The sequence below is a fragment of the Mesoplodon densirostris genome, chromosome 20, assembly GCF_025265405.1.
Source record: "Mesoplodon densirostris isolate mMesDen1 chromosome 20, mMesDen1 primary haplotype, whole genome shotgun sequence".
NCBI classification, from domain to species: domain Eukaryota; kingdom Metazoa; phylum Chordata; class Mammalia; order Artiodactyla; family Ziphiidae; genus Mesoplodon; species Mesoplodon densirostris.
This window is the reverse complement of record NC_082680.1, coordinates 17,342,685-17,366,498: the sequence shown is the minus strand read 5'-3', so window position 1 is coordinate 17,366,498 and position 23,814 is coordinate 17,342,685. Positions and strand designations below refer to the sequence as shown.

Below are 23,814 nucleotides of genomic sequence, written 5' to 3'. Positions count from 1 at the left end.
AAAAAAAGAAGAGAAAAACTGTTCAATGTTTAAAGAGTCCCTGCATTTTGATATTCTTCCCAGCTGAACCCACCCTGGCCAACAACATCATAGTAAAGCACAATTTTCACATCAAGAGACCATCTTATTCCATCTTGGCATTAAAACATTTAACTGCATTTTTTAAATGCCGTGCATTAAGGAAATGGTTTACCTTCCAGCATTTTTTGCAGACTGTTCCTCATGACATGGATGTTCTCTATCCCGATAAACTGAAACTTGATATTGGAATAATTGTCTTCATTCTCATAGCCTTTCCCTGCAGCACGATTCGCCATCGCATTAAGCTGCAGTGGGCAGCAAAACAGAACAGTCACCAGTGATATTCGTGAAACAATCACAACACTTCACGGCTCTCCATAAGAACATTCAACATCATGTGCAGAAATATGCTTTAAATCCCGGGAACATTGTGCTGGGCTAGGTAGCTACGGACACTCGTGCTGAGCTTACATTCAACAACATCAGTTTGTGGATGTGGCAACATTTTCTGAGCTGGAAGCATCCTACAGATAAGCCCTCTTGGAGACGTTCCCTATCAGAGATGCCAAATCCAATGTGGGATCCTGTACAGAGCCAAGTCGCCCCATTTAATACCAAACATGACAGCCTAAGGTTGGCAGGAGAATATCAGCGGATACAGTTGGCAACATAAAGCTCTGTAACTTAAATTATTATATCTTCCAGTATTAGAATGCCAATAAACACATCAACGTATAGGAATAGTGACGTCATTCTCATTTGCCTACAAGAATCCCTCAAGCACCCAATTCATCCTTGAGCAGGAAACGCTGAACAAAACAGAGAGAGGGCAAGCAGGTGCTCAGCCTTCAGAGACATTTCCTCTGGCCACCCTATTTAAATCTCCAGAGAGGATTTTTTCTATCATTTCTATCATTTTCCATCATTTTTTTTCTATTTCATTATCATAATTTCATATATAAAAAGTCACGGTTCCTAGTGCAAACTGGGTTAAATGGTAATGGACTTTGAAGAAGAAATTTATGATATGCAAACTTCTGCCTTATTCCTGTGTAACTAAAATCAAGAAGGGGACAAGTCCTGCCTTAGCTGAGAAATACCCAGATTTCCAGAATGAATGTTTTATTGTGAATGCTCCATTCTTGCTGTCCAGCTAAGCGGGTCATCACATCCTAGACATCAATATTCACTGACCATTCTCTTCCTCTGCCCACAAAGGGCAGAGAACTCACTACCAAAAAAATATCAGTTTTTAGGACCACAAGGCAGTACTCGGGGGATATTCCTACTTTTCAAAAATCTAAGCTTAAAAAGCTAAGCGAAGTTAAAAGCATACATATTTTTTGACCCAGCTTTCCTATGTGTGAGGGTCTGACACTATTAAAATACCAGCGCATAAAGACAGATGTCCAAGGATGTTTACTGCAATCTTTTTTTTTTTATAATAGTTGAGAGTAAAAAAACGGAAAACCTATGAATATCTCCATAGGGCCATGACTGGATGAATTATGGTATATTCATACCCTGGACTTCTAATAGGCTCAAGTAGAGACACAGAGATAGACAGATATATAGATGTCTAGATATTGCGGAGGGAGGAGAGGAGGGAGGAGAGGAGGGAGGGGAGAAGAGAGGAGATACTGGGCCATGACATGTGAAGTGAAAAGAGTAAGCTCCAGAATAATATTCATACAATTATCCCATTTTTTGTAAAACAAGCCGACCTACAGACATGCATTTACGTTTATGCATGCTGGGGTAAGCAGAATAGAGATGAATGGAAGGCTATACCAATTTCGCAGCTGTTGCAGCAGACAGACAGAAGCGGCACATGTGAGGAGCGGCTGCCAATACTACTCCGGATGCTCCTCCGGAGCTTTGTTACAAACCAGATATAGTGGGTTTGTAATTTAAATAACAGGAAAAAAAAAACATATGGCAGGCCCCTCACTTTCCTGCTCCGTGATTCAGCTCACGTGACATCAGCTGGGGCACGCCCCACTACCCTGTTTCCCATTTATGAAAAGATCATCCCCTTTCTCCCAGGCATGGTATGAGAAGGATAAAGGGTTTGGTCTCAATAAAGAAAAAAATATAAAAATAGTGTTATTTTAAAGACAATTGATGTTCATGCTTTAAATTTTTTAAATATTTTAAGAGGAAAATTTTTCTAAAATTACCTATAGACATTGTTCTTTTGAAACATACTATTATAAAAATATCACTGGTTTGTATAATTATTTTCCAAAGTTGCTGGCTTATTCTTTACAAGCTTCATAAATAAAATGGTTAATAGGATACGTGCAAGTATCTTTATGTTACATGAACCTTATGTTTATTCTGTATCTTGAATAATTCAAGTTAAGCCTTCTCACCACATACCATACTCTTTTTAAACAGTGCAGTGAATAAAAACCAAAACACTATTATTACTTTAATCTATAATTAGGACCCTATGTTCACATTTTTTAGTAGTTGATTACCTATGACCTGGCAGAATTTATCGATGGCCTTCTTTAAAAGCAAAGGAGCCACACAAGATGGCCTCTTAAAAGTCAACGGTACTTCTCATAATGAACAGAAGGTGGCAATATTTAATCTACCATCCAAAGTGTACTTTCTCAAGGTTTCCACATATTTTACAGGCCCTGTCAGGATAATGGGGCACCAGCTGACCCTTCAAAGCAGGAAACACGGTTTCATAATTAATAAGAAATTCAGAAGTTATCTTGGACCTATATGTATATTCATTCAGATAGAGTATCTCTTATATGTGTGCCCTGTCCCTTAGGCTGAGAACTCCATTTCACAGGCAAAGAAAAAGCTGTTCATTTCAGCTCCTAAAAGTTCTCAATTAGTGAAAAAAAAAAACAATCTCAAAAGGTCACATACTATATGTTTTCAATTACAGAACGTTCTTGAAATGACAAACTTATAGAGGTGGAGAATAGATTAGTGGTTATTTGTGGTGATGTAACTGTTCTGTATCTTGACTGTGGTACTGAATATACAAACATACCTATGTGATAAGACTTTATAGAGCTAAACACACACACACACACACACACGACTACAGTAAAACTGGGAAAATCGGAACAAGACTGGTGGATTTTATCAATGTCAATATCCTGGTTGCAATACTGTACACAGCTTTGCAAGATGTTACCACTGGGGGAAAGTGGGTAAAATGTACAAGGCATCCTTCTGATTATTTCCTACAACTGCATGTGAATCTACAATTATCTCAAAATAGAAAGTCTAATTTAAAAAAAAAATCTCAAACAGATAAAACAATAGAGGTAACTGCATTCCAGTTTCAACCTATGCTTAAAGAACACAACAGACAACTGAAAAGTGGTACTGGAAAAAGTGCCCTGCTTTGTAATCCAAGGTCACTCTGCTATTTGATCATCTCAGCATCTTTGGGTGCAAAAAAGCTCCTAAGTGAAACAAAAAATTCACTCACTCTCAACAAACACTTAACGAACACCTACTGTGTGCCAGGCACTGAATGGAATAAAAACGTGAATCAGAAGTCGTTGCAGCCACCACAAGCTTATCCTCGAGTATGGACGTGCAAGCACACAGCACCAGGACTGGGCAGGAGCCGAGAGCCTGGTAGAGGCGGTGGCAGTTGTTCGAATCTGGAACAGCCCCACGTGGCCTAGGGCATCAGGGGTAACGTTTCATGATGGAAGGAGGCCTTGAGACAGGCTTTAATAACCAGGAAGCATGGAGAGAAAGGGGGAGGGCATCCCAGATGAAGCGATGCGAAAGGGAAGAGGGAGGGTATCAGTGGCCACCAAAGAAGCAGGTGGGTATCAGTGAGTCAACCAGTGCGAGCACAGCGGAAGGTTCCAGTCTGGCAGCAGCAGCAAGAAAGGAGGCTAGGAATGATTCGGGTCCTCAACACACAGGCTAGATCAAGACGTTCTAACTTTATCTGTGGCAGCAGAGAGCCACTGGAGGCTTCTGAGCAGGATTAACTGAAACATCTGAGAGTTAGTATCCATGACAGAGACGATCCACTGGAGTGGGGCAGGGGACGTGAGCTGCACAGGAAGGTGGCTGATCTCATTTATGGCCAGAACCCTATGCATCAAGCTGGCACAGAGCAGGCACTCGGTGAAGATTTACAGACCAAATAAATGTGTAACAGAGTGAGGCTGAGAGGCGAACGGGCCAAGAATGTTTAAAAAAAGAACAGAATCAGAGTCTTTCCCCCCAACCTTAAATCATCAATCAAACACATCAAAATCATGGAAACTCAGTCAACCATCATCTGCATATCAAGTTAAAGGTCAGCCGGTCACCATCTCAGTCTCGGAGTCTAACATTTCAGCAGAGCACATTCTGTACCTGAATGACAGGACCTGATCTGACGTGGCTGAAAAATGAGAACTGAAGTTGATCTTGGCAGAAAGAGGACTGGACCACGTTCCAGCCTGCGGTGTCAATTCAGGGTCCTTTTCTCTCCCTGCATCTGCATCTGGTGAAATGAAGACTCTTATCTTGTGATATAAACATGAAAATAAGAGATGATTTTATTTCTTGCAACTACTGTCTACAACTGTGCTCATCAAAATCCTCCTGTCCTACCCCCGAAGGAAGAATTAATAACTTTTGGAACACAATCAGAGAGGAAATCACCGTCCAGCTCAACTTAAAATCCCAACCCCATATATGATGCAAAATTTTCTCCTTCTCTTATTATAGGCTGTTGGGACTGGTGAGGGGTCTGCTCTGGTACTTTCCTTTTCCTCTTTCTTCTAGGCTCTATCTTTATATTGGGGAGGGGGAGGGAGAGGGGGATAAAAGAGGAGGTAAATATCTCCTTGTAAAGCTGGACGAGACTGCTGTTCTCTCTCCATTGGTCGTCACTGCTTTTCCGGTTAACACTTGCTGACCAGCACTGCCCTCTCTGGCATTAAGTGTCCAAATCCTAGGGCAAGTCCGTGGGCTCCGGGAGGAGGAGGTACACAGCTCGCTGACATGAGACCCACCTTGGCTTGAGCCTGTTCCGAGGCCCCCGGCTTCCCTCCCCAGCACGCACTCCACAGTCGGCCGCAGCTGGGAACCTCCAGCTGGGGGGTGGGAGCCGGGCCTCAGCAAGATGGCTCACGTACAAGTTTCTTACTCAGTGTCCACTGGACCCACAGGAGCCCCCTCCATCCCTGTCCGGCCGAAGAGGGAGCGCAGATGCCCCATTGCCACTGAACGCCGCGCCGCTCTCCTTCCCCTTGCCCGCTCACTGCCGCAGTGGAACAGGTCGGCCACGCATCCCACGAGGAAGTGACCTCCGAGCTACCCCTCTGCCACGCACCCCGATCTCTACGACAGATCCTCCCGGATCCCCCCTCACAGGATTCAGTGAGTGGAAACCACCTAATTACTGATTCCACAGACACAGAAAAACTTCCAACATGACCTCCTGTCTCGCAGCTAAAGAATCGCTCACAAGGTGAAATCAGAGGCCCTTTAACCACTAAGCTGTCTTTGGAGGAAGAGCCAGGACAAGGGGCCGGGCGTGAGCTGAGCCCCCGGCTGGCCTGCTCACCCCTTCCCTCCGCTGCCCGGCAGCCCTCCCAGGCCGCCTGCGTCAGAGCCTGGCTCTCAGGCCTGCTCACACCTCTTGCCCCGGCCTGAGCGTGTACGAGCCTGTGGTTGGTCCTTCAGCTCTGAGTTTCCAGCCTCACTGCAAATGCGCTCAGAAGGGGGAACCCTGTGGAACCTGACAGTGGACCCAAGGCTCCCCTGGATATCGCTGCCAACAGACCGTGATCAGACAGAAGTAGCGTGGGCTCGGGCGTCAGATAAGCCTAGATTTGAACGGCTTGACCTTGGACGCATGACTGAACCTCTCTCAATCTGAGACCTAACCCATAAAAGAAAAGAACAGCTCCTAATATGCAGGATTATTATAAGAACTGAATGGGAAAGTGCCTGGCATTTTCACAAGCTCAGCAAAGTCCTAGAAGAAAGTAATGTTAAAGTCATGAGCGAGGCTGAGGTAGAAGGAGTTCGGTATCATTTTAAAATCCAACAACTATGGCATCAACATGATCTCCTATCTTCTTAATGCACCAAATTCTAGCAGTAACATATGACCTCGAAGGTTGTTTTTTCTTAACAGATACTCAGTTCATGCTGAGGCCCTCACTGCCTTTGCCTCCTGAGATTTTAATATCAACAAGCAATCCAGAAGCTTTCATCTGAACAGGCAGCATCTGGGGCGAGCCTTGCTCCAAGCACAAGAATGACTTCTAGCCTTTCTCCTTTTCAGTAAACCTGTGAGCAAACCTGGCCAGGGTCCATCTGTCTGTCCACCACCCACAGCAAACATGGACCTGGTCTCCTGGCTACCGAGGAATAAAAATCAACGGACGTGATCTTTAAAAGAATTGAGAGCTCTAAGCAAACAGGTGAAGACTCCTGTGAAGGTGTGTGTGCCTGGGGAAATGGGAAAAGGGCACGACTTGTATGAGACACCAGTTTTCTTCAAGGGATCAGCATCCAACTTCTTATCGCCAAGAGCAAACGCACTCAGGGCTAAATATACCCTTCAAATCAAATCGTCTGGATTAGTTTATTTTACAGCTGGACTATGCCTGGCTCAACAGCTGCCACATTTCCCAGAAGGTTTGCATAGCGTAGTACACGCTTGGGTCGTTGGCCCTTAAAGCAGCAGGCGAACCTGTCTGCCTTTATTTAAATCTAGGAAAATGGGATCGGAGAAGGGCACCCCAATTCACTTGAAAGGCCCTGTCTTCCCGGCCTTTTCTTATCTTGTCTTCAGTATGTGTGTCTAGGACAGGCATTCATTCAGTTATCTCTGACTGCTAGGAAATTCAGAGCAGCTCCACTGTCCTGACGCAAAAGGCACGATGACAGGAGGGAAACAGTCAATGCGAGAAGGATGAAGCAGAGAGAAAGCACAAATCGAAAGAGAGCAGTAAAAGTCAGAGCCCGGCACCTTTAGAGTGAAAACCTTCAAGCAGAGAAGCTATTTGTTTCCCAGTCTGAAGCTCTTCCCTGCTGTGCTTTGAAAATCTGTCCAAAAGGAAGGCAATCCTTTACCTGTCATCTACTAGAATGGGATCCAGCTGCAACATGTTTTGTCCTTGACCTGCATGGTTGGTCTGCTGATCTGGCATCTGAGAGTAACTCATCCTCACTACCCACCCCTCCATGGCCATCCCACAGCTACCCTCCCGTTAGAGAGGAAGGGACTGTGCTGAGGGCAGTGATGTGAGTGATCTTACACTAGGAAGACATGAAACTTAGTGAGCGAGACCGTGAATCACAATATTTAATGAAATAGGGCTCAGAGAAGCAGCAAAATTGCCAGGGTCTGAGCAGCTACACAATGGATAGTATCCAGTTTCCATGATCTCTCTTATCGGCCACGAGTACAGACCCTATCTGTAATTACCCACTCCTAACATCCGTGTAGACTTTGAAGTGACTTGGGGCCATTGGTCATATTTCCTCCTTCCTGTTCTAATGTTTCTATGTCCTTATGTTTTTTTTTGATGGCTTCTTTGACATAGAATTCACATGCCATATAATCTATCCATGTAAAGTATACAATTCAATGGTGTTTGGTATATTTACAGAACTGTGAATATACCACGTCACCACAATCTATTTTTAGAACATTTTAATCACCCCAAAAAGAAACCCTCTACCCATCAGGTGTCGCCTCCCATTCCCTTCCAGTCCCCTAGCCCTAGGCAACCACCACCCTGCCTGACGTCTCTATGGATCTGTCATAGAGACATTTCATATCAATGGCATCACACAATATGTGATCCTCTGTGGCTGACTTCTGTCACTTAGCCTAACACTCTCAAGGTTCATCCATGTTGTAGCACTTACCAGTACTCCATTCCTTTAGTAATAAGAGCCAAAGAATATTCCAGGGGATGGATATACCCTATTGTATTAATCCATTCTCTGTTGATGGAATTTGGTGGTTTCTACTTTGGGGCTATTATTAACAATGAATATTCACTTAGAAGCTTCTGTGTGGACATACGTTTTCATTTTTCTTAAATTCGGAGTGGAATTACGGGGTCACATGGTAACTTTTATGTGTAACATTTTGAAGTCCTTACGTTCTTTCAACCTTTTTATGATTAAAAATTCTTTCACACTGTAATTTATAAAATAAATGTTTCTTAAAATCCTCCTCTCACCTCACAAGAAAAGCCACTGTTAACAGTTGACTATACATACCCTCGAACTTTTTTCAATGAAAAAACTATAGAACGTATAATTTTTATAATTTAATTATTATCACATACACGGCATCACAGATTTTCTGGAGCTCACTCTTGTTGCTTCACGGTCTGTCTTGGACACTGTTCCACACCCACGTGGAGAGAGAACATGCAGCTCTCTCTCACAGCCACAGGTCCAGGTGTATTTTCATAACTGGCAAGAAATTCCTATGCCAAATATGTTGAATAAGGGCCATGTCTCTCTGTCACCTCATTTTGTCCCATATATTCCACGTCCCTGTAGGTGATTTTGTTTCCATGTATTCAATGGCACATACCTTTGAGGACTCCATGTGTTGGTGGGTTTACAAAGAAATGGGTCTAAGGAGAGAAATTACAAATTGTACTTGACCTAACACTGACTAATGTCAAGAACATATAAAGCTGAGTGGGTGGTGAGCATAAGATGGACTTGATCTACCCGTTGATAACTAGATTATTTCCTGTTGGTTGTTCTATTCAATTATAAAATTAATATATGAATACCTGCATAATTATAAAATAATATTTTCAAACGAGGTACGTAGAAAGTTCTCTACCTCCCTCAAGCCTCCCCTCTTCTCCATGCAATTTTAATAGGTTAGTGTTTATCTTTCCAGATCTTTTTCTATTTTAATTTAAATTTTTACCTACCTATAGTGTGGTTTTTTCCACAGACACAGTAGTATACACATTAATTTGTGACTTTTCTTTTTTTACTTAACATTACATTTTGTAAATCTTTCCAAGGCATAGCTACAGAGCAGTACAAGTGGAATTTGCAGTAGAAGAGGTGAATGTCTCACAAAAACTGAACCGTAGGAACTCCACAGTAAATTTCATACTGTCAGAGAAGAAATGGTCCTTTTATAAATAAACCAAAAAAATAATTTGGTATATTTAGGAGAGTAATCTCCAACACGAAACCACACTTTCATTGTGTGCACTATGTACCAAGCACAATGCTCAGAGCAGAGGAAATATCAAAAGTACCTGCCGACCTCAGGGGCCCCAGAAGGCAGCTGAGCAGGGCAGCCACGCACGACTGTGCAAAGGGAAACAGCCCCTCTGCAGATGGGGCTCCCTGAGCAGGTGAGGGTGGTCAGGGAGCATGGCCTCATCCCCCATTCCATGATTCAGAGCGGCAAAGACACACACCAGCGTGGTGATACCTACTTTGGGCCGAGTGTCCACGACGTAAATGAAGTCGCTTCCTGGACTGGCCTTCCTGATGGCCTGGAGCATCTGCTCGTCCTCCAGGCACCGGGCACTGAAGCCAGACAGGGGCTGGCTGCTCCGGCAGATGGAGACCTGGGGGGAAGCAACGCGGCAGCATCAGGCAGCAGTGTGATGGCACCTCCCTGGAACCCTCAAGCCCATCCCCACAAGGCCCCCCAGTTCACTGACGCCCACCACTAGCTCGTAAAAGTATCAATGCCTTCTGGAAACCGAGGTTGCTTTCTTTCTAATTCAAGTCAAGAAACCACTACATGGGCAAGCAGTGCAAAAAGTTTCTCTGTGTAAGAAATTAGGAATGTGTAAGGATGTTTAGGTGGGACCCAAATTATGAAACGTAAAGCCAGTTAAGTATCCTGCTTTCCTCTTCACCACTACTGTTTCATCTTCCTGCCAAAGTAGAAATATAAAGTAAGTAACTATTCTACTAAAATTTATAAAAATTATAAAAGTGACTTCTTTAGTGTTTCCATCATTTACTAGCCCATTTAGAAACATCACAAATACCAAAAACCAATTCTAATCCTAAATGGGGCAGTTTTCACAGTGATGAAGCCCAGGCTGCTGCTAGCTTCTAAGGACAGCAGGCATGGACCTGGGCTGACCAGGTAAGTTAGAAGCAAGGTCTTTCTGGGGAATTGATCTGCATTCTATTCTTCGATTTCCCTACTCTGCGATTCTAAGAGTACAATACACCACGGCCCTGGTGACGCAGTGGTTGAGAATCCGCCTGCCGATGCAGGGGACACGGGTTCAAGCCCTGGTCCAGCAAGATCCCACATGCCGCAGAGCAGCTGGGCCTGTGCGCCACAGCTACTGAGCCTGCGCTCTAGAGCTTGCAAGCCACAACTACTGAGCCCACATGCTACAACTACTGAAGCCCACACACCTACAGCCCGTGCTCTGCAACAAGAGAAGCCACCACGATGAGAAGCCCGCACACCACAACGAAGAGTAGCCCCTGCTCGCCACAACTAGAGAAAGCCTGTGCGCAGCAACCAAGACCCAATGCAGCCAAAAATAAATAAATAAATTATATATATATATATATATATATATATATATATATACACACACACACACACACAACAGCATAAACAATATATACAAAACAGCACAAACATGTCCCTGAGTTATTAATAGGTGAGTATAGCCACAACCTCACAGCTGTAAAACTTATACTTTTGTGGCAAAGTACTTTTTATGGATTTAGATTTATTTTAACATTTAAATTGAACTCAAATCACCAAATACAATCTAGGAACGACTCTGCTGAAGAACCTACACTGAGCCCAGGCACCCCCTGTGTAAGAGGATGCAGGCAGCCCCCCAGCTCGGGGCAGGCTGAGCAGGGAAACCTCCCCTGAAAACAGCCGTGGCCCAGCCCGTTCAGGGCGCCTGCATGCAGGGCTTCGTCCTGGAAGCCACTCCAGCTCTGAGTCCAAGCACAGCTTAACTGTCCTTAAAGCCCATGCCAGCACTCCTTAGCCAGGGTTTGGGTTTCTCCAGAAAAGGTGAGTTCTGGCACTCCTCGCTGGGGAAGGCTTCTTACTAACTATATGATCCTCCAGCAGAGAAGCTCCCAGCAGCACCGAGAACTGCAGACAAGTAACCGGGCAGCTGCCCGAGGGTTCCACTACCTTCTGTGACAGAGGGGGGCAATTACTGAGGGGCTCCAGGAACTCTGTGCCTGCAGCCAGAATTCAGGGGGCCGGTGCCTGCAGAGTGGGAAGCAAAGCCAAGGGGCAAGAGAGGGGCTCCAGGGCTGCTGAGTTCTCGAGCTGTTGGCAGCAGAAGTCCAACCACAGAGTGGAGGAGAAAGGGCCCCGGGGGTCTGACCGTGGACGGGAGGCCGGCCAGCAGCAAGGCAAAGTGGCAGCAGGGACCAGAGCGGGCTTGGGGACAACAGGCAAGCTGCACTGGATGGACAGAGAGTAAAGCGCTGCAGATGGCTCTCACTGCGCTCATCCCAGCTCCCGGCTCCTATGATGTGCAGAGGGGTCAGGTCAGCTGCTCTGACTGGAGCAGAAAACAATTCTGAGCTGGCTTTGTCTGGGCTGAAGAAATACTAATTAAGGACAGCTACCATCAGGCAATTTCTTAGATTCTATCAGAAGAGCTAGACGGGGAAGAGAACATATCTCAATGGGGAGAATTTGTCCAAGGAAGCATACGGCACACCTAAACTCACTCAACTAGTGCAGGTCCAATCATGAAATGATGCCGATTAGTGACAACTATTACTACTTACCTTCAGGCTGAGAGCAGTCTTCAGTGAAGGGTTAAGCCAGAACAGAGTTACACTATGAAATGTAGTCGATAAATTAAACCAGATAGATTAAACAGACTACATGTTAATATTTTGTAGTTACATTTTCTTCATAATCTATAGATAGGCTCCAAACAGAACCCGTCACTGACTCAGTGATTGCTGGCACAGAGCTGTCCGCTTTGTAAAGAGTGGTGAGTGGTCTCTAAGTGCCCCGTCCACCCTATACACGCCTCAGAGAGTCAAGACTGCTGAGAGAACCGCACCATTACCCGGCGGCATTTCTTACTGATGTCAGCCACCTGAGAGCAGGGGTAAGCCTCCTCGGTGGTAAGCTGTCATGAGAGCCTCATTTATAAAGGCTACTGATAAGTTATAAAATAGCCAACATTTTTTGAATGCTTACTATGTGGTAGGCACTATTAGAAGAACTCCGTGTATTTTTATTTCATCTTCCCAACTACCATATACGGTAAGATCTATTATTTGCTCCATTTTATAGAGGAGACAACCACAGGACGGAGAGGTAAAGGAACTTGCCCAATGTCACAGAGCTAGGAGTTGAATCCAGGCAAAATATTTCCTGAACCTGGATTCTGAACCAACATAATACAGCGCGCCCATGTGTGTAAATAAGTCAAAAAGCATGAGACAGGGCTTCCCTGGTGGCGCAGTGGTTGAGAGTCCGCCTGCCAATGCAGGGCACACGGGTTCGTGCCCCGGTCCGGGAAGATCCCACATGCCGCGGAGCGGCTGGGCCCGTGAGCCATGGCCGCTGAGCCTGCGCGTCCGGAGCCTGTGCTCCGCAACGGGAGAGGCCACAGCAGTGAGAGGCCCGCGTACCACAAAAAAAAAAAAAAAAAGAAGCATGAGATAGAATTAAGAGGCAGGATTCAAAAAGATGTGGCTTTTAATCCAAGGTGTGTCCTCACTTCCTATATAATCTTAGGTAATTTACCCATCATCTCTGAACCCTGGTTGTTCTCATCTTCAATACAGGGATAATAATAACACCAAAACTACAGAGTGTGATGAGGTATATAACACTCCTAGAACTATGCTTAACACACAGTAAGTTTCAATAAACATTATTTATAAAAGAGGGGCAAGAAGGTCTCTATTTTTCTTAAGGAAAACCGCCTCTTTGGAAATCTTTCAGACTTGGGCTTCCCAGAGATTTGGGCTGTGATTTTGGGATACCATGCTATTAATGATTGAAAGCAGAACTGCTTTCTTAAAAGTAATTAAAAGATTTAGTAAGAAAGAACAAAGGATACAGCAGCTCCCAAACACAAGTGACACTGATACGTCTCTAACTGTGATCTACAAAGCTGTTGCACGGTTGGATATCCAAAAGGATTCTGGATGGCTCTATATAACTCATGTGTGGTGTAAGGCCTGAAATTAACATTACGTGCCACCCTTAACAGCTGGTAAAATCGGGAGGGCCTCAGATGGCCAGCAGCAAGCTCCCCTCCAGACTCTGCTCCCGTGGATAAAGTCCCCAGCTAAGCAACCCTTCTCCCAAAGGACCAGATGCAGCTCCTTCTCATCCCAGAGCAGTGGGTTTCGCTCCCTGCCAGCCCATGGAATTACTCAAACCAGCCAATCACATGCTCCCCTGGGAACAAGGGGTCCACTCATCCTCCTGAGACGACAAAGCCTGCCTCACACCATCTCTGCTTGTTCACTCTGTTCCTGAGTGCAGCCTTCCTACAGCCCTGCCCGGCATGCAGTGCCCTCCTCCCCTGGGCAGTGGGCACGTGTAACTAATAAACCACCGTCAACCTCATTTGTCCAGTGTCAGATGTCATGTGTTCAGTCAGCCCAGTAAACCCTAGGGCAGGAATTCTGACCTCACCAAGGGTGAACAGGAAGTGATTACAACACCATGTATGATAAAAGCCGGTCCAAAGGTAATTATGTACCCTCCGTGGGGGGGGGGGATTTGTATCAAAGGAGTCTCAACGGGGCTTCCTGTTCATGACATGAGGTACATGTCAAGCTTTTTCTTAATCTAATCACCAATTCCCACTACCCAACACTGGCCAACTCATCTCACCACCAAAGTCTTCAGGGCTCCTTGGGAACAAGGGGCTACATGACGAACAGAATTTAACTAGAAAATGTGATATTCTTATTCCCAAGCCTGAGTTCTAGTGGGGTAGGAATATATACTCAAGTCTAAAAAGTCTAAAATCACAAAAAGGAAGAAAGAAAGGTCCTCAAACTTAGGTACTTTATAGCTGTTGACTTTTCACGGAAGATGCCTGGTTTATGTGTGAGTTTTTCTGAGCAACAATAGCATGAAATACTGCACTGATATTTCCCGTGTCTCCCACCGAACCACAGAAATCCACCTTCGCTAATGATATCTCTCAATACCCCTGGTCACCTTGGAAGGATTTATATAATTAACCTGGATATTAAAACCTGAGCGATGTTATAAAACCACAAATTTGATCGTATTCTACCTGAGGCATAGATTTTAGGTCGTGGGTGTGGGAGAGTGGGCATGCATGTACATGAAGTATTTCCCTGGGCAACCAGATACTTTAGCAATGCTTGGAAACCTTTTCTATCTTGTAAGAAGAGCTAAAACTTAAAGTACTGTTTGCTTTAAAATTTTAAGTACAGGAAATCAATTATTTTTAACTAGAACTGATGGCTGTGTGAGTTCATTTCCGGGCTTGGAGACCAAGTAAAGAACAGCGCACGAGAGCGGGAATGCGGTGATGAGGGTCTGACGTCAAGAGGCCAAGAAGCTGGTCTCTGTGGCCTAACTGCTAAAAATTCTACCCTATCCTCAGACATTACATGTTTGCCCTTTATAATACTCACACTGACAAAAAATCCCTTTTCTCAAGAAAATCAAAACAGAAGGAAAAGACGTAGGAAAAGAACTAAGCTCACTTTTAAAATACCCAATCCATCCCCACCTCTGACATAACAAAAAAAGATTCCCCCTCCCTCTCCTCTCTTACTTCTTTATCAACGGATGCTACAAAAAAAAGTAAATATTACTGGCATCCTAAATTCAAAGACAACATCATGAAATTCCACATCCCTTTTCATCCCAACATATTTTTTTATTATTTTTTTACAACTTTATTGGAGTATAATTGCTTTACAATGGTGTGTTAGTTTCTGCTTTATAACAAAGTGAATCCGTTATACATATACATCTGTTCCCATATCCCTTCCCTCTTACGTCTCCCTCCCTCCCACCCTCCCTATATCCCATCATTTTTTTTACAAAAAAGAGATTCACATCTTCCTTTGCCTCTCACCATTGGTCCAGCTCTGTGTAGGCTGAGATATATTTGGAGTCAAATAATACAGGATATTAACGAAATACCTGCCTTCTTTAGGCCATTTCAGAGCAGTGAGTGTAACTGAAAATAAGACCATTTGTATCCTTTCAATTAACAGACCTGACACTGCTGAGTGAATATCTCCCTTCAAAGTAGGGCACCGCAGAAGGCTATATGCTTCACTCTGGCCAAGTTGGCATTGCTCAGTGTATTTGTGGAAGCCTCCTTTTAAGAGCGGACATAGATCCTGCCCCACGCCCTGCCTATAGGTGCACGCACGACACACACACTCACACACATCTGTTGCAATTGTTTATAGTTTGGGATTAAAGTCAAATGAGGCTATGTTATCTCACTTGAAAACCAAACGTTTTCGCCTGGCTAAAGTCACACGACCTCTAAAGCAGGTAACAGAGATCATTCTTGTCTCCCCAAATGTGTCTTCTCATCCTCCACAGAACTGGAATCACAGTTTTTAGCTGTGATTTACATGGTTACCCACAGGACTGTCTTTTCCCACAGGCCCTGTGCAGTTCTGATCAACAGGATAGGAGCAGCACCATCACACGGCAGTTTTGGGGAGCCTCCCTCCGAAAGCAGTGAGGGCACCACTGGGCCCCCTTCCACCTGTGGCCGCACGGAGGTCACGGCTGGCACTAAAGTCACCTCTCACACCACGTGATGAGGGTGACACCCCAGGGCTGGCAGAGCAGAAAGGTGCAAGGAGCTCGGGTCCCTGAGGGCTGAGTGGCGCAGAACCAGGACACCAGGCCCTGACTGCCTACCTGGGGAGGTTTATGTGAGAGAAAATACAGTTCTATCCTATTGAAGCCACGGTTACTTATGGTCTCTCTTAGTTGCAGACAAACCTAATTCTAGCTTTTACCAATATTATTTTAAAAAATGAAACTCATTCTCCATAAAGAAAGATTTCTTATACTGAAGATACTGAAAAAAACATATTTATGTTCCATTTAAAAAAAGAAGAAAAAGAACGTGCCACGGCTTTTAAGGGCTTTTCTAAAATAGGCATTCCAGAGGCTCTTCAGTACAGAGCCTCCCAAGGTGACCAGTTAGAAGAGAGGACGGCGCTCACTCAGATGATTACGGTTAGGTGTGTTGCGACCCTTTCCCATTCCTTTATTGTCAAATAAACACGGAAGGTCAACTTCTACAGGAGATAAGGGTTTAAGCACAGTGGCGTTGTGTCATGTCGTACCACACACACAGCAATATCCACATACTTCAAAAAGAATTCAAACCTACACACACAGCAGAAGCCGCTGGAAAAGGCCTGTTTATGATAAAAGAAGAAAAGCAAAGCATGAAACAAAAGCATGCCTTGAGACTTACGTGGTTATCTTTATGGTAGTAAGAAAGGGCAGGAAATCGCCGTCTGCTCCGGAATTTGGAACTCCCCACTATGATGTGTGCCGTGGCCGTTTTGGGAACGTACAGTTCAGTAGGGTAAGAATCACAAACCTGTTGTGAAAAGCACAAGGGCATATTTTAGGCAATCTCGTCATGCTTTACAAACGGCCACCAGAAATTCCATTTCACTGGGCTTACAGGTTGCATATTTAAGTTTTCTTAACCAAGTTACAGAGCCACTTCAGAGAAATGGAGTGCTGGTTCTAAGAAATCACAGTGAAGCAAAGCAAGACACCCTTTATCATCCTACCCTCATGCGTTGCCCCTTCTCTCCAAGGGCTCTTTGTGGGAGGTAAGACAGTGACAAACGAGCATTTCTTTCATCGAAAAGGGACAAACTGCAATTCTGCATCCTGGCAACTGAGCAAACTTTAGCTGCCTGTTTAAGATAGCCTGACACTGGAAGACAGTGTCCTAAGATGCCTGCACCAGTGGTGACCTCCTCAGGGCACCCTCCTGTCCCTGGCACACCCTCTGTGCGCTCCTATCGGAGGTGACAGTCAAGCCAACACCGTCCCCAGACATCTTCCCAAAGCCCACCCACTCTTCAGGGGCCGACCCAATTCCTCTCCCCTGCGCTTCCACCCTCCACCACACATTATGACAACTTTTTGTTTCTTACATGACGATTTTAGAAGTGGTAAGACATGATTTACCCTTTCTGTGCAGCCCTGGCCGTGATTTCCCCCAGCAGAAGCTCCGGCACCTTGGAAGGGTCTGGCAATTCTGTCAGAAATCAGGGGTTTAAAATCTAGCTCCAGGGCTTCCGTGGTGGCGCAGTGGTTGAGAATCCGCCTGCCAATGCAGGGGACATGCGTTCGAGCCCTGGTCTGGGAGGATCCCACATGCCACGGAGCAACTAGGCCCATGAGCCACAATTACTGAGCCTGTGCGTCTGGAGCCTGTGCTCCGCAACAAGAGAGGCTGCGATAGTGAGAAGCCCGCGCACCGCGATGAGGAGTGGCCCCCACTTGCCACAGCTAGAGAAAGCCCTCGCACAGAAACGAAGACCCAACACAGCAAAAATAAATAAATAATTAAATAATTTAAAAAAAAAAAAAACCTAGCTCCAACCTACCAACTTCATGACCTTCAAGAAGTCAAACTAGGGCCTCCCTGGTGGCGCAGTGGTTGAGAGTCCGCCTGCCGATGCAGGGGATGCGGGTTCGTGCCCCGGTCTGGGAGGATCCCATGTGCCGCGGAGCGGCTGGGCCCGTGAGCCGTGGCCGCTGGGCTTGCGCGTCCGGAGCCTGTGCTCCGCAGCGGGGGAGGCCACGGCAGTGAGAGGCCCGCATACCGGAAAAAAAAAAAAAAAAAAAAAAAAAAAGAAGTCAAACTACTGAGCACTTGCTATTCTCTAAAACTGACACGGAACAGAAATGACATCCCCCGGGGCTGACACAAGGACACCCATGACGAGGCTCTTCATCAACCATGAATTCTGACAGAAATGGGAATGGTGGCAACAGTAATAGTCGACTTGTTGCTCGACACATATTTTGCTTTGATGGCGGCCAATCCATCCTTTTGCAACACGAGGACGGTTTAGATGGCAGTTCCTGAACTTTGTTTATTTCCTAGAAGTCAAGCACCTCCTTGGGCGCTTCAAGAAGAGTCCTCAAGCAGGTGCAGCAGCAGGGGAAATGTGTGTCTGCACATCCTCTAACCATCCCACCCGTCCTACGACTCACGGGACCGAAGGGAACAAGAACCCGTCACAAAGCTCACATCAGTTGTTCTGTGATGACGCCTCCCTCGCCTGCCTTCCTGCCTACTTTGTACTTTGCTTCCAGCCTGGGCACCGCATTGAGCAGGAGACAGATGGGCCACAGAAGTGAAGTTCCCAGGCCCAGAGCATTTCCCCAACGGCATTTTAGGCAAGATTACCAAAGACGTCAACGTGGGCTCTGGCACCGAGACAAAAATCCCAGACCAAGAACAGATGGTCCAACCTACTTGGAACCTGAGATTTTACTGGAATTACTGCCCCCAGACACTACACTTGCTTCCCTGCAAATCTGGTGTCAGGACCTCTCTGGAGTCAGGCAGCCAGAACATTACTACACAGACCACACCTGTGCGTCTGAGTTCAAGAGACGTGTACTCATTGCACCAGACTTAACAACGTTTTCTTAAAATAGCAGTTTTAAAAAGGAAATTGGTAGGTTTTCAGTAAGTTCACTAAGTCTCAGTAAGTTCAGTAAGTTCAGTAAGTTAAAACAATTCATGCGTGATATTTTTTTAATTAATAAGGGAACGATTTTCTTTGTCCTCCGCCAAATAAGCCTGCCTGGAGCGCCTGCATGTCTTGCTTCGCCTAGCCAAGAGGAACCTTTTTTGATAATTCTTTCATTCATTCAACAAGTTGTTTTTTTTTTAACTGAAATATATTTAACGTATAACACTGTATAATTTAAAGTGTAAAACATATTAATTTGATACATTTGTACATTGTAATACAATTGCCGTTGTAGTGACAATTAGCACCTCTATCATGTTACATAATCATCCTTTCTTTTTAGTGGCTGGAATCATTAAGTTCTAGTTTCTTAGAAGTGTGATGATTATCATAGAATACTGGTGTCTATGAACAAATTTTTACTGAATACTTATTATGTGTCAGGCATTAGGTTAGGTGCTAGAGCAGTGATGAATAACAAAAGATTTACTGGTCTCAAGGAGTTCACATTCCCAGGAATCTTTGATCTTTGTTGCCCTGGTTACAACCTCCCAATACATGTATTTACCACTGCAGCACAGTATCCATCTGAGGGCCAGCCAAGGCTCTGTATTTATTGAGGACCCATCACTGAGTTGAGCACTTTAGGGCGAGGGTTAGTTGTCAGGAACTGAGATATATCTATAAAGACAACAGTCTTCTTCAACATTTAAGACCTAAAATTTATTTCAAGGAATTTTTGATGTAATGGGGAGAAGAAAAGGGGCATGAGCAGCATGAAATGATTTGCATATGCATAAAATAACATAATACATAATACATAAACTATAGCTGTAGAGAACTGAAATAAACAAGATTTTTAAAAATTACTGGTTTGGGTTATACTTTCAATTTTATTCCAAGAGAAACAGATTAAAAATTTAACCTAGTAATGAATGCCAATTATTTTATTTAAAGAAAGACAATTTTAAGAGTTAGGTGCAGGGCTTCCCTGGTGGCACAGTGGTTGAGAGTCCGCCTGCCGATGCAGGGAACACAGGTTCGTGCCCCGGTCCGGGAAGATCCCACATGCCGCAGAGCGGCTGGGCCCGTGAGCCATGGCCACTGGGCCTGCACATCCGGAGCCTGTGCTCCGCAACAGGAGAGGCCACAACAGTGAGAGGCCTGTGTACCGCAAAAAAAAAAAAAAAAAAAAAAAAAAAAAAGTTAGGTACAGAAAGGAAATCTTAGCTTAGAGAATTAGATTACCAGAAGCAAGTGTCTTATAAACAGGGATAATAGCAATGCTGATAGAGGTGATGGTGATAATAATTAGCCTGCCCAAGACCACATGGAGAGAAAAGGGCAGTGCCGGTTCTGGAACCTGCGTCTCTGTGTGCTATGTATGGTGTTATTTCCACCAGGGACAAAAGCTTCTTCTCCATCAGATGACATCACTAGCCCCACTTACATCAAATAACTTGTGAAAAGAAAGAAATAACTCTTATGAAAGAAGGGAGGAAAAAGTAGAGGTTTTTCTCAACCATGAGGTTAAAAGCAAAAGTAACGGATGATGACATAATCCTCCCGATGGACTAACAGTCAGAAATATTTTGATAGAACCAACTTCTATTATATTTTTTAACTGGTAACAAATGAGGGTTCATCATCTTTCTCCCTATTTCAATGATATTCGTAAAATCAGAAAATCCCCTAGGTTTTCACCTTTTCTGTTTCAACACAGTTTGTTGATTGTTAGTTTGGGTTTGCTGTATATTACCTTTGGGAAAAAAATGCTGAGTAACTCATGTTTTGCAGTCTCTATACTGTAGGACTTAAGCAACTAAATGTGAGTCATGTTTGTGGTGCTAAGACCAGAAGGAAACCTCATCAAAAATAACAAGAACCTGTGTTTTCAAGAAAATATTATTCCACAAGATGTGCCTTAGCCTCATTTTCTTCTTCACCCAAGGGTGTGTCATATTTTTTTTTAATTTTAAAAGGAAATCCAATTTTCTTTACTAAACTTGGATTTTCCCGCCTTTCATTTCAAGGCTAAAAATTCACTGCAAAGGTTGGCTTTAGCATGGGAACAAACTATTACATCAGCCAGATACTTTATAATGACTGAGACAAAAAGGACCCAAATGTCCACTCACAGTGTAAGATTAAGATTGTTAGATTTAAGAGTAATTACAGAGAAAATTCAGCATCATGAAAGTGGCCATTCTATCCCAAATAATCTGTACATTCAATATATCCAGAAGAAGGATGTGGAAGGACCTGACTTGTAGAATATCAAGATTTACTATAAAGCTATAATAATCATAATTAGTGAAAATGTAACTATGGAAATTATACAGTGTAAATTGGGACAAAGGTTAGAGAATAGGCCAGGATTTTTTCTTAAATAATATGCTAAAACCATGAAACAAAATAGGAAACACTGACAACTCAAAACTTCTGAGGATTAAAAGATATTCTAGGCACAGTACATAAATATCTCCTAAGAGGAGATATTTGCAACAGCTATAAATGACAACAGGGCAATGTAAAGAAAATCACACTGAGATCTATTTCACACCAATTGGCATTTTCTCAAATTTAACTTTTTGATCAGTTAATAAATTCACATGGAGGCTTCCCTGGTGGCGCAGTGGGTGAGAGTCCGCCTGCCAATGCAGGGCACACGGGTTCGAGCCCTGGTCTGGGAAGATCCCACATGCCACGGAGCAGCTGGCCGCGTGAGCGACAATTACTGAGCCTGCGCGTCTGGAGCCTGTGCTCCGCAACAAGAGAGGCCGCGATAGTAAGAGGCGCGCACCGCGATGAGGAGTGGCCCCCACTTGCCACAACTAGAGAGAGCCCTCGCACAGAAACAAAGACCCAATGCAGCCATAAATAAATAAATAAATAAATTCACATGGTTATAAAAATAAAACAATACTAAAAGGTGCACATGCTCACCCTTGTGTTCTATTCATCCCATTCCCACCTACTTTCTAGGTTATCACTTTGGGGCAATTACACATCCATATGAACAAGTCTTATTTTTCTCCCTCTTTTTTAAAATAAAAGGTATGACACTATATTCACGATACTGTGCCTTGCTTTTTTGAACCTAACAATATACTTCAGCGCTCTTTCCTTATCAGTAAATGGAAATATCCTACATGTTTTTAATGGCTACACATTAATTTAATTATACGAATAGACCCAAAATTATTTAACTGGTCCTCTATTAAAGAAATTTGGGTTTCTTCTAATACATGCTTTGATAAACAATGCTTCAATAAATAACTGTGTACATCACTGTGCGTTTATGCTAACTCTTTAGAAGAAATTCCCAGAAGCCTGTTGGGTCAATAAGTAGAGATACCACCAAACACTGTAAATACCAACTGTTGGTAAGTCTGTGGGGTAATGAGAAATCATATCTTAGATGTGTAAGTCCATGCAAACACTTTGGAAAAGAATCTGGCAATAATGGGACTTCCCTGGCGGTCCCGTGCTTAAGACTTCGCCTTCCAATGTGGGGAGTCCAGGTTCAACCCCTGGTAAGGGAGCTAGGATCCCACATGCTTCGTGGCCAAAGGACCAAAACATACAACGGAAGCAGTACTGTAACATATCCAATAAAGACTTTTAAAATAGTACACATCAAAAAAAAATCTTAAAAAAAAAAAGAGGGGGCTTGCCTGGTGGCGCAGTGGTTGGGAGTCCACCTGCCAATGCAGGGGACATGGGTTCGTGCCCCGGTCCGGGAAGATCCCACATGCCGCGGTGTGGCTGGGCCAGTGAGCCATGGCCGCTGAGCCTGCGCGTCCGGAGCCTGTGCTCCGCAACGGGAGAGGCCACAACAGTGAGAGGCCCGCAAACCGCAAAAAAAAAAAGCATCTGGCAATATCTAGTAAGGCTAAAATCCACATACCCTCTAACTCAGAAATTCTACTCTTAGGTAGAAACTCAAAATGTACTATGAGTCATATATAAGCCAGATAACGGCTTTATTTGAGATGGTAAAACAAAAGATAGAAATAAAAGAGAAAGAATAAATAAAAGTTTAAACTTTGGTATATTTGTAAAATGGAGTATAAGACAATAGTGAAGAATGAGTGAACAAGAGCTATAGGTTTCCACAGTTACTAACTTCTTTACATCTTGGACAGTTAATCTGTCTCTGCCTGAGTTTCTCCATTTGAAAGCAAGGATAATAACAACACCTACCACACAGGACTGCTAACATTTTTTAAGCTTCTAGAACATAGCCCGGCATGTGGTAACTATTATACATGTTTGTTAAATAAAAGGAATCTCACAATTACAACTTGAGTGAAAAGTCAAGTTTCAGTAAGCAACATTCAGCACGATACCGCACACAGAAAGTGTAAAACACGCACGAAAAAATACTACATGCTGCTACTTACAAACGTAGAAACGTTATAAATAGAAAGGAATGACAACACCAAATTGCAGTCAGTGACCCTGGAGCAGGAAGTGATTTGGAGGGAATATTAAGGAGGTTTAACAGCATTGGCCATGTTTGTTCTTACATAGTATGCAGGTCCCTGCTGTTCATTTCATTATTTTTCAAAGTTTTGTGTAGGTTGGAAGAGTGGCATAATAAATAAACAGCTGTTTTAAAATGAAGAATAATCAATGGAAGAAAGCAGTAAGATGTATATTTCCAAAATTATCACAGGCAAATACAAGAAAAAAGCTATCTAGCTATAGATATGCAAAGGGGAAAAACATGACTAGTAAAACCACAAAGCATAGTATCTAGAACAATGTCATAGATATCAGTTACTGCAAAATCAAAATCTAACCATACCTAATTTGAGAAAAAACAAAACATTCCACCCTAACAACCCAAAGATAACTACTGTTAGATTATTATTATTTTAAATTATTATTATTATTATTATTTTCCTGTGGCATGCGGGATCTTAGTTCCCTGACCAGCGATTGAACCTGGGCCTCAGCAGTTAAAGTGCCAAGTCCTAACCACTGGACCGCCAGGGAATTCCCACTGTTAGATATTTTTTAAAAGGAGAAAACATTCATATAGGATCACCGAAAGTAACGGGATAAGTAGAGCTCTACCAGGCAAATTCTGACAAG

At 43.8% G+C, this 23,814-nt stretch overlaps 1 protein-coding gene across 2 annotated transcripts in view; it reads right to left on the bottom strand.

Moving 5' to 3' along the window:
* MTMR7 (myotubularin related protein 7) overlaps positions 1-23,814 on the bottom strand; it is a 97,314-nt gene that overhangs the window by 23,344 nt on the left and 50,156 nt on the right. For both annotated transcript variants that reach the window (XM_060085791.1, XM_060085792.1), the window contains 3 exons: positions 16,455-16,583; positions 9,459-9,593; positions 194-326 (listed from right to left, as the gene is read on the bottom strand). In XM_060085791.1, coding sequence (XP_059941774.1) covers positions 194-326; positions 9,459-9,593; positions 16,455-16,583 — 397 coding nt within the window. The remainder of the gene's footprint in view (positions 1-193; positions 327-9,458; positions 9,594-16,454; positions 16,584-23,814) is intronic.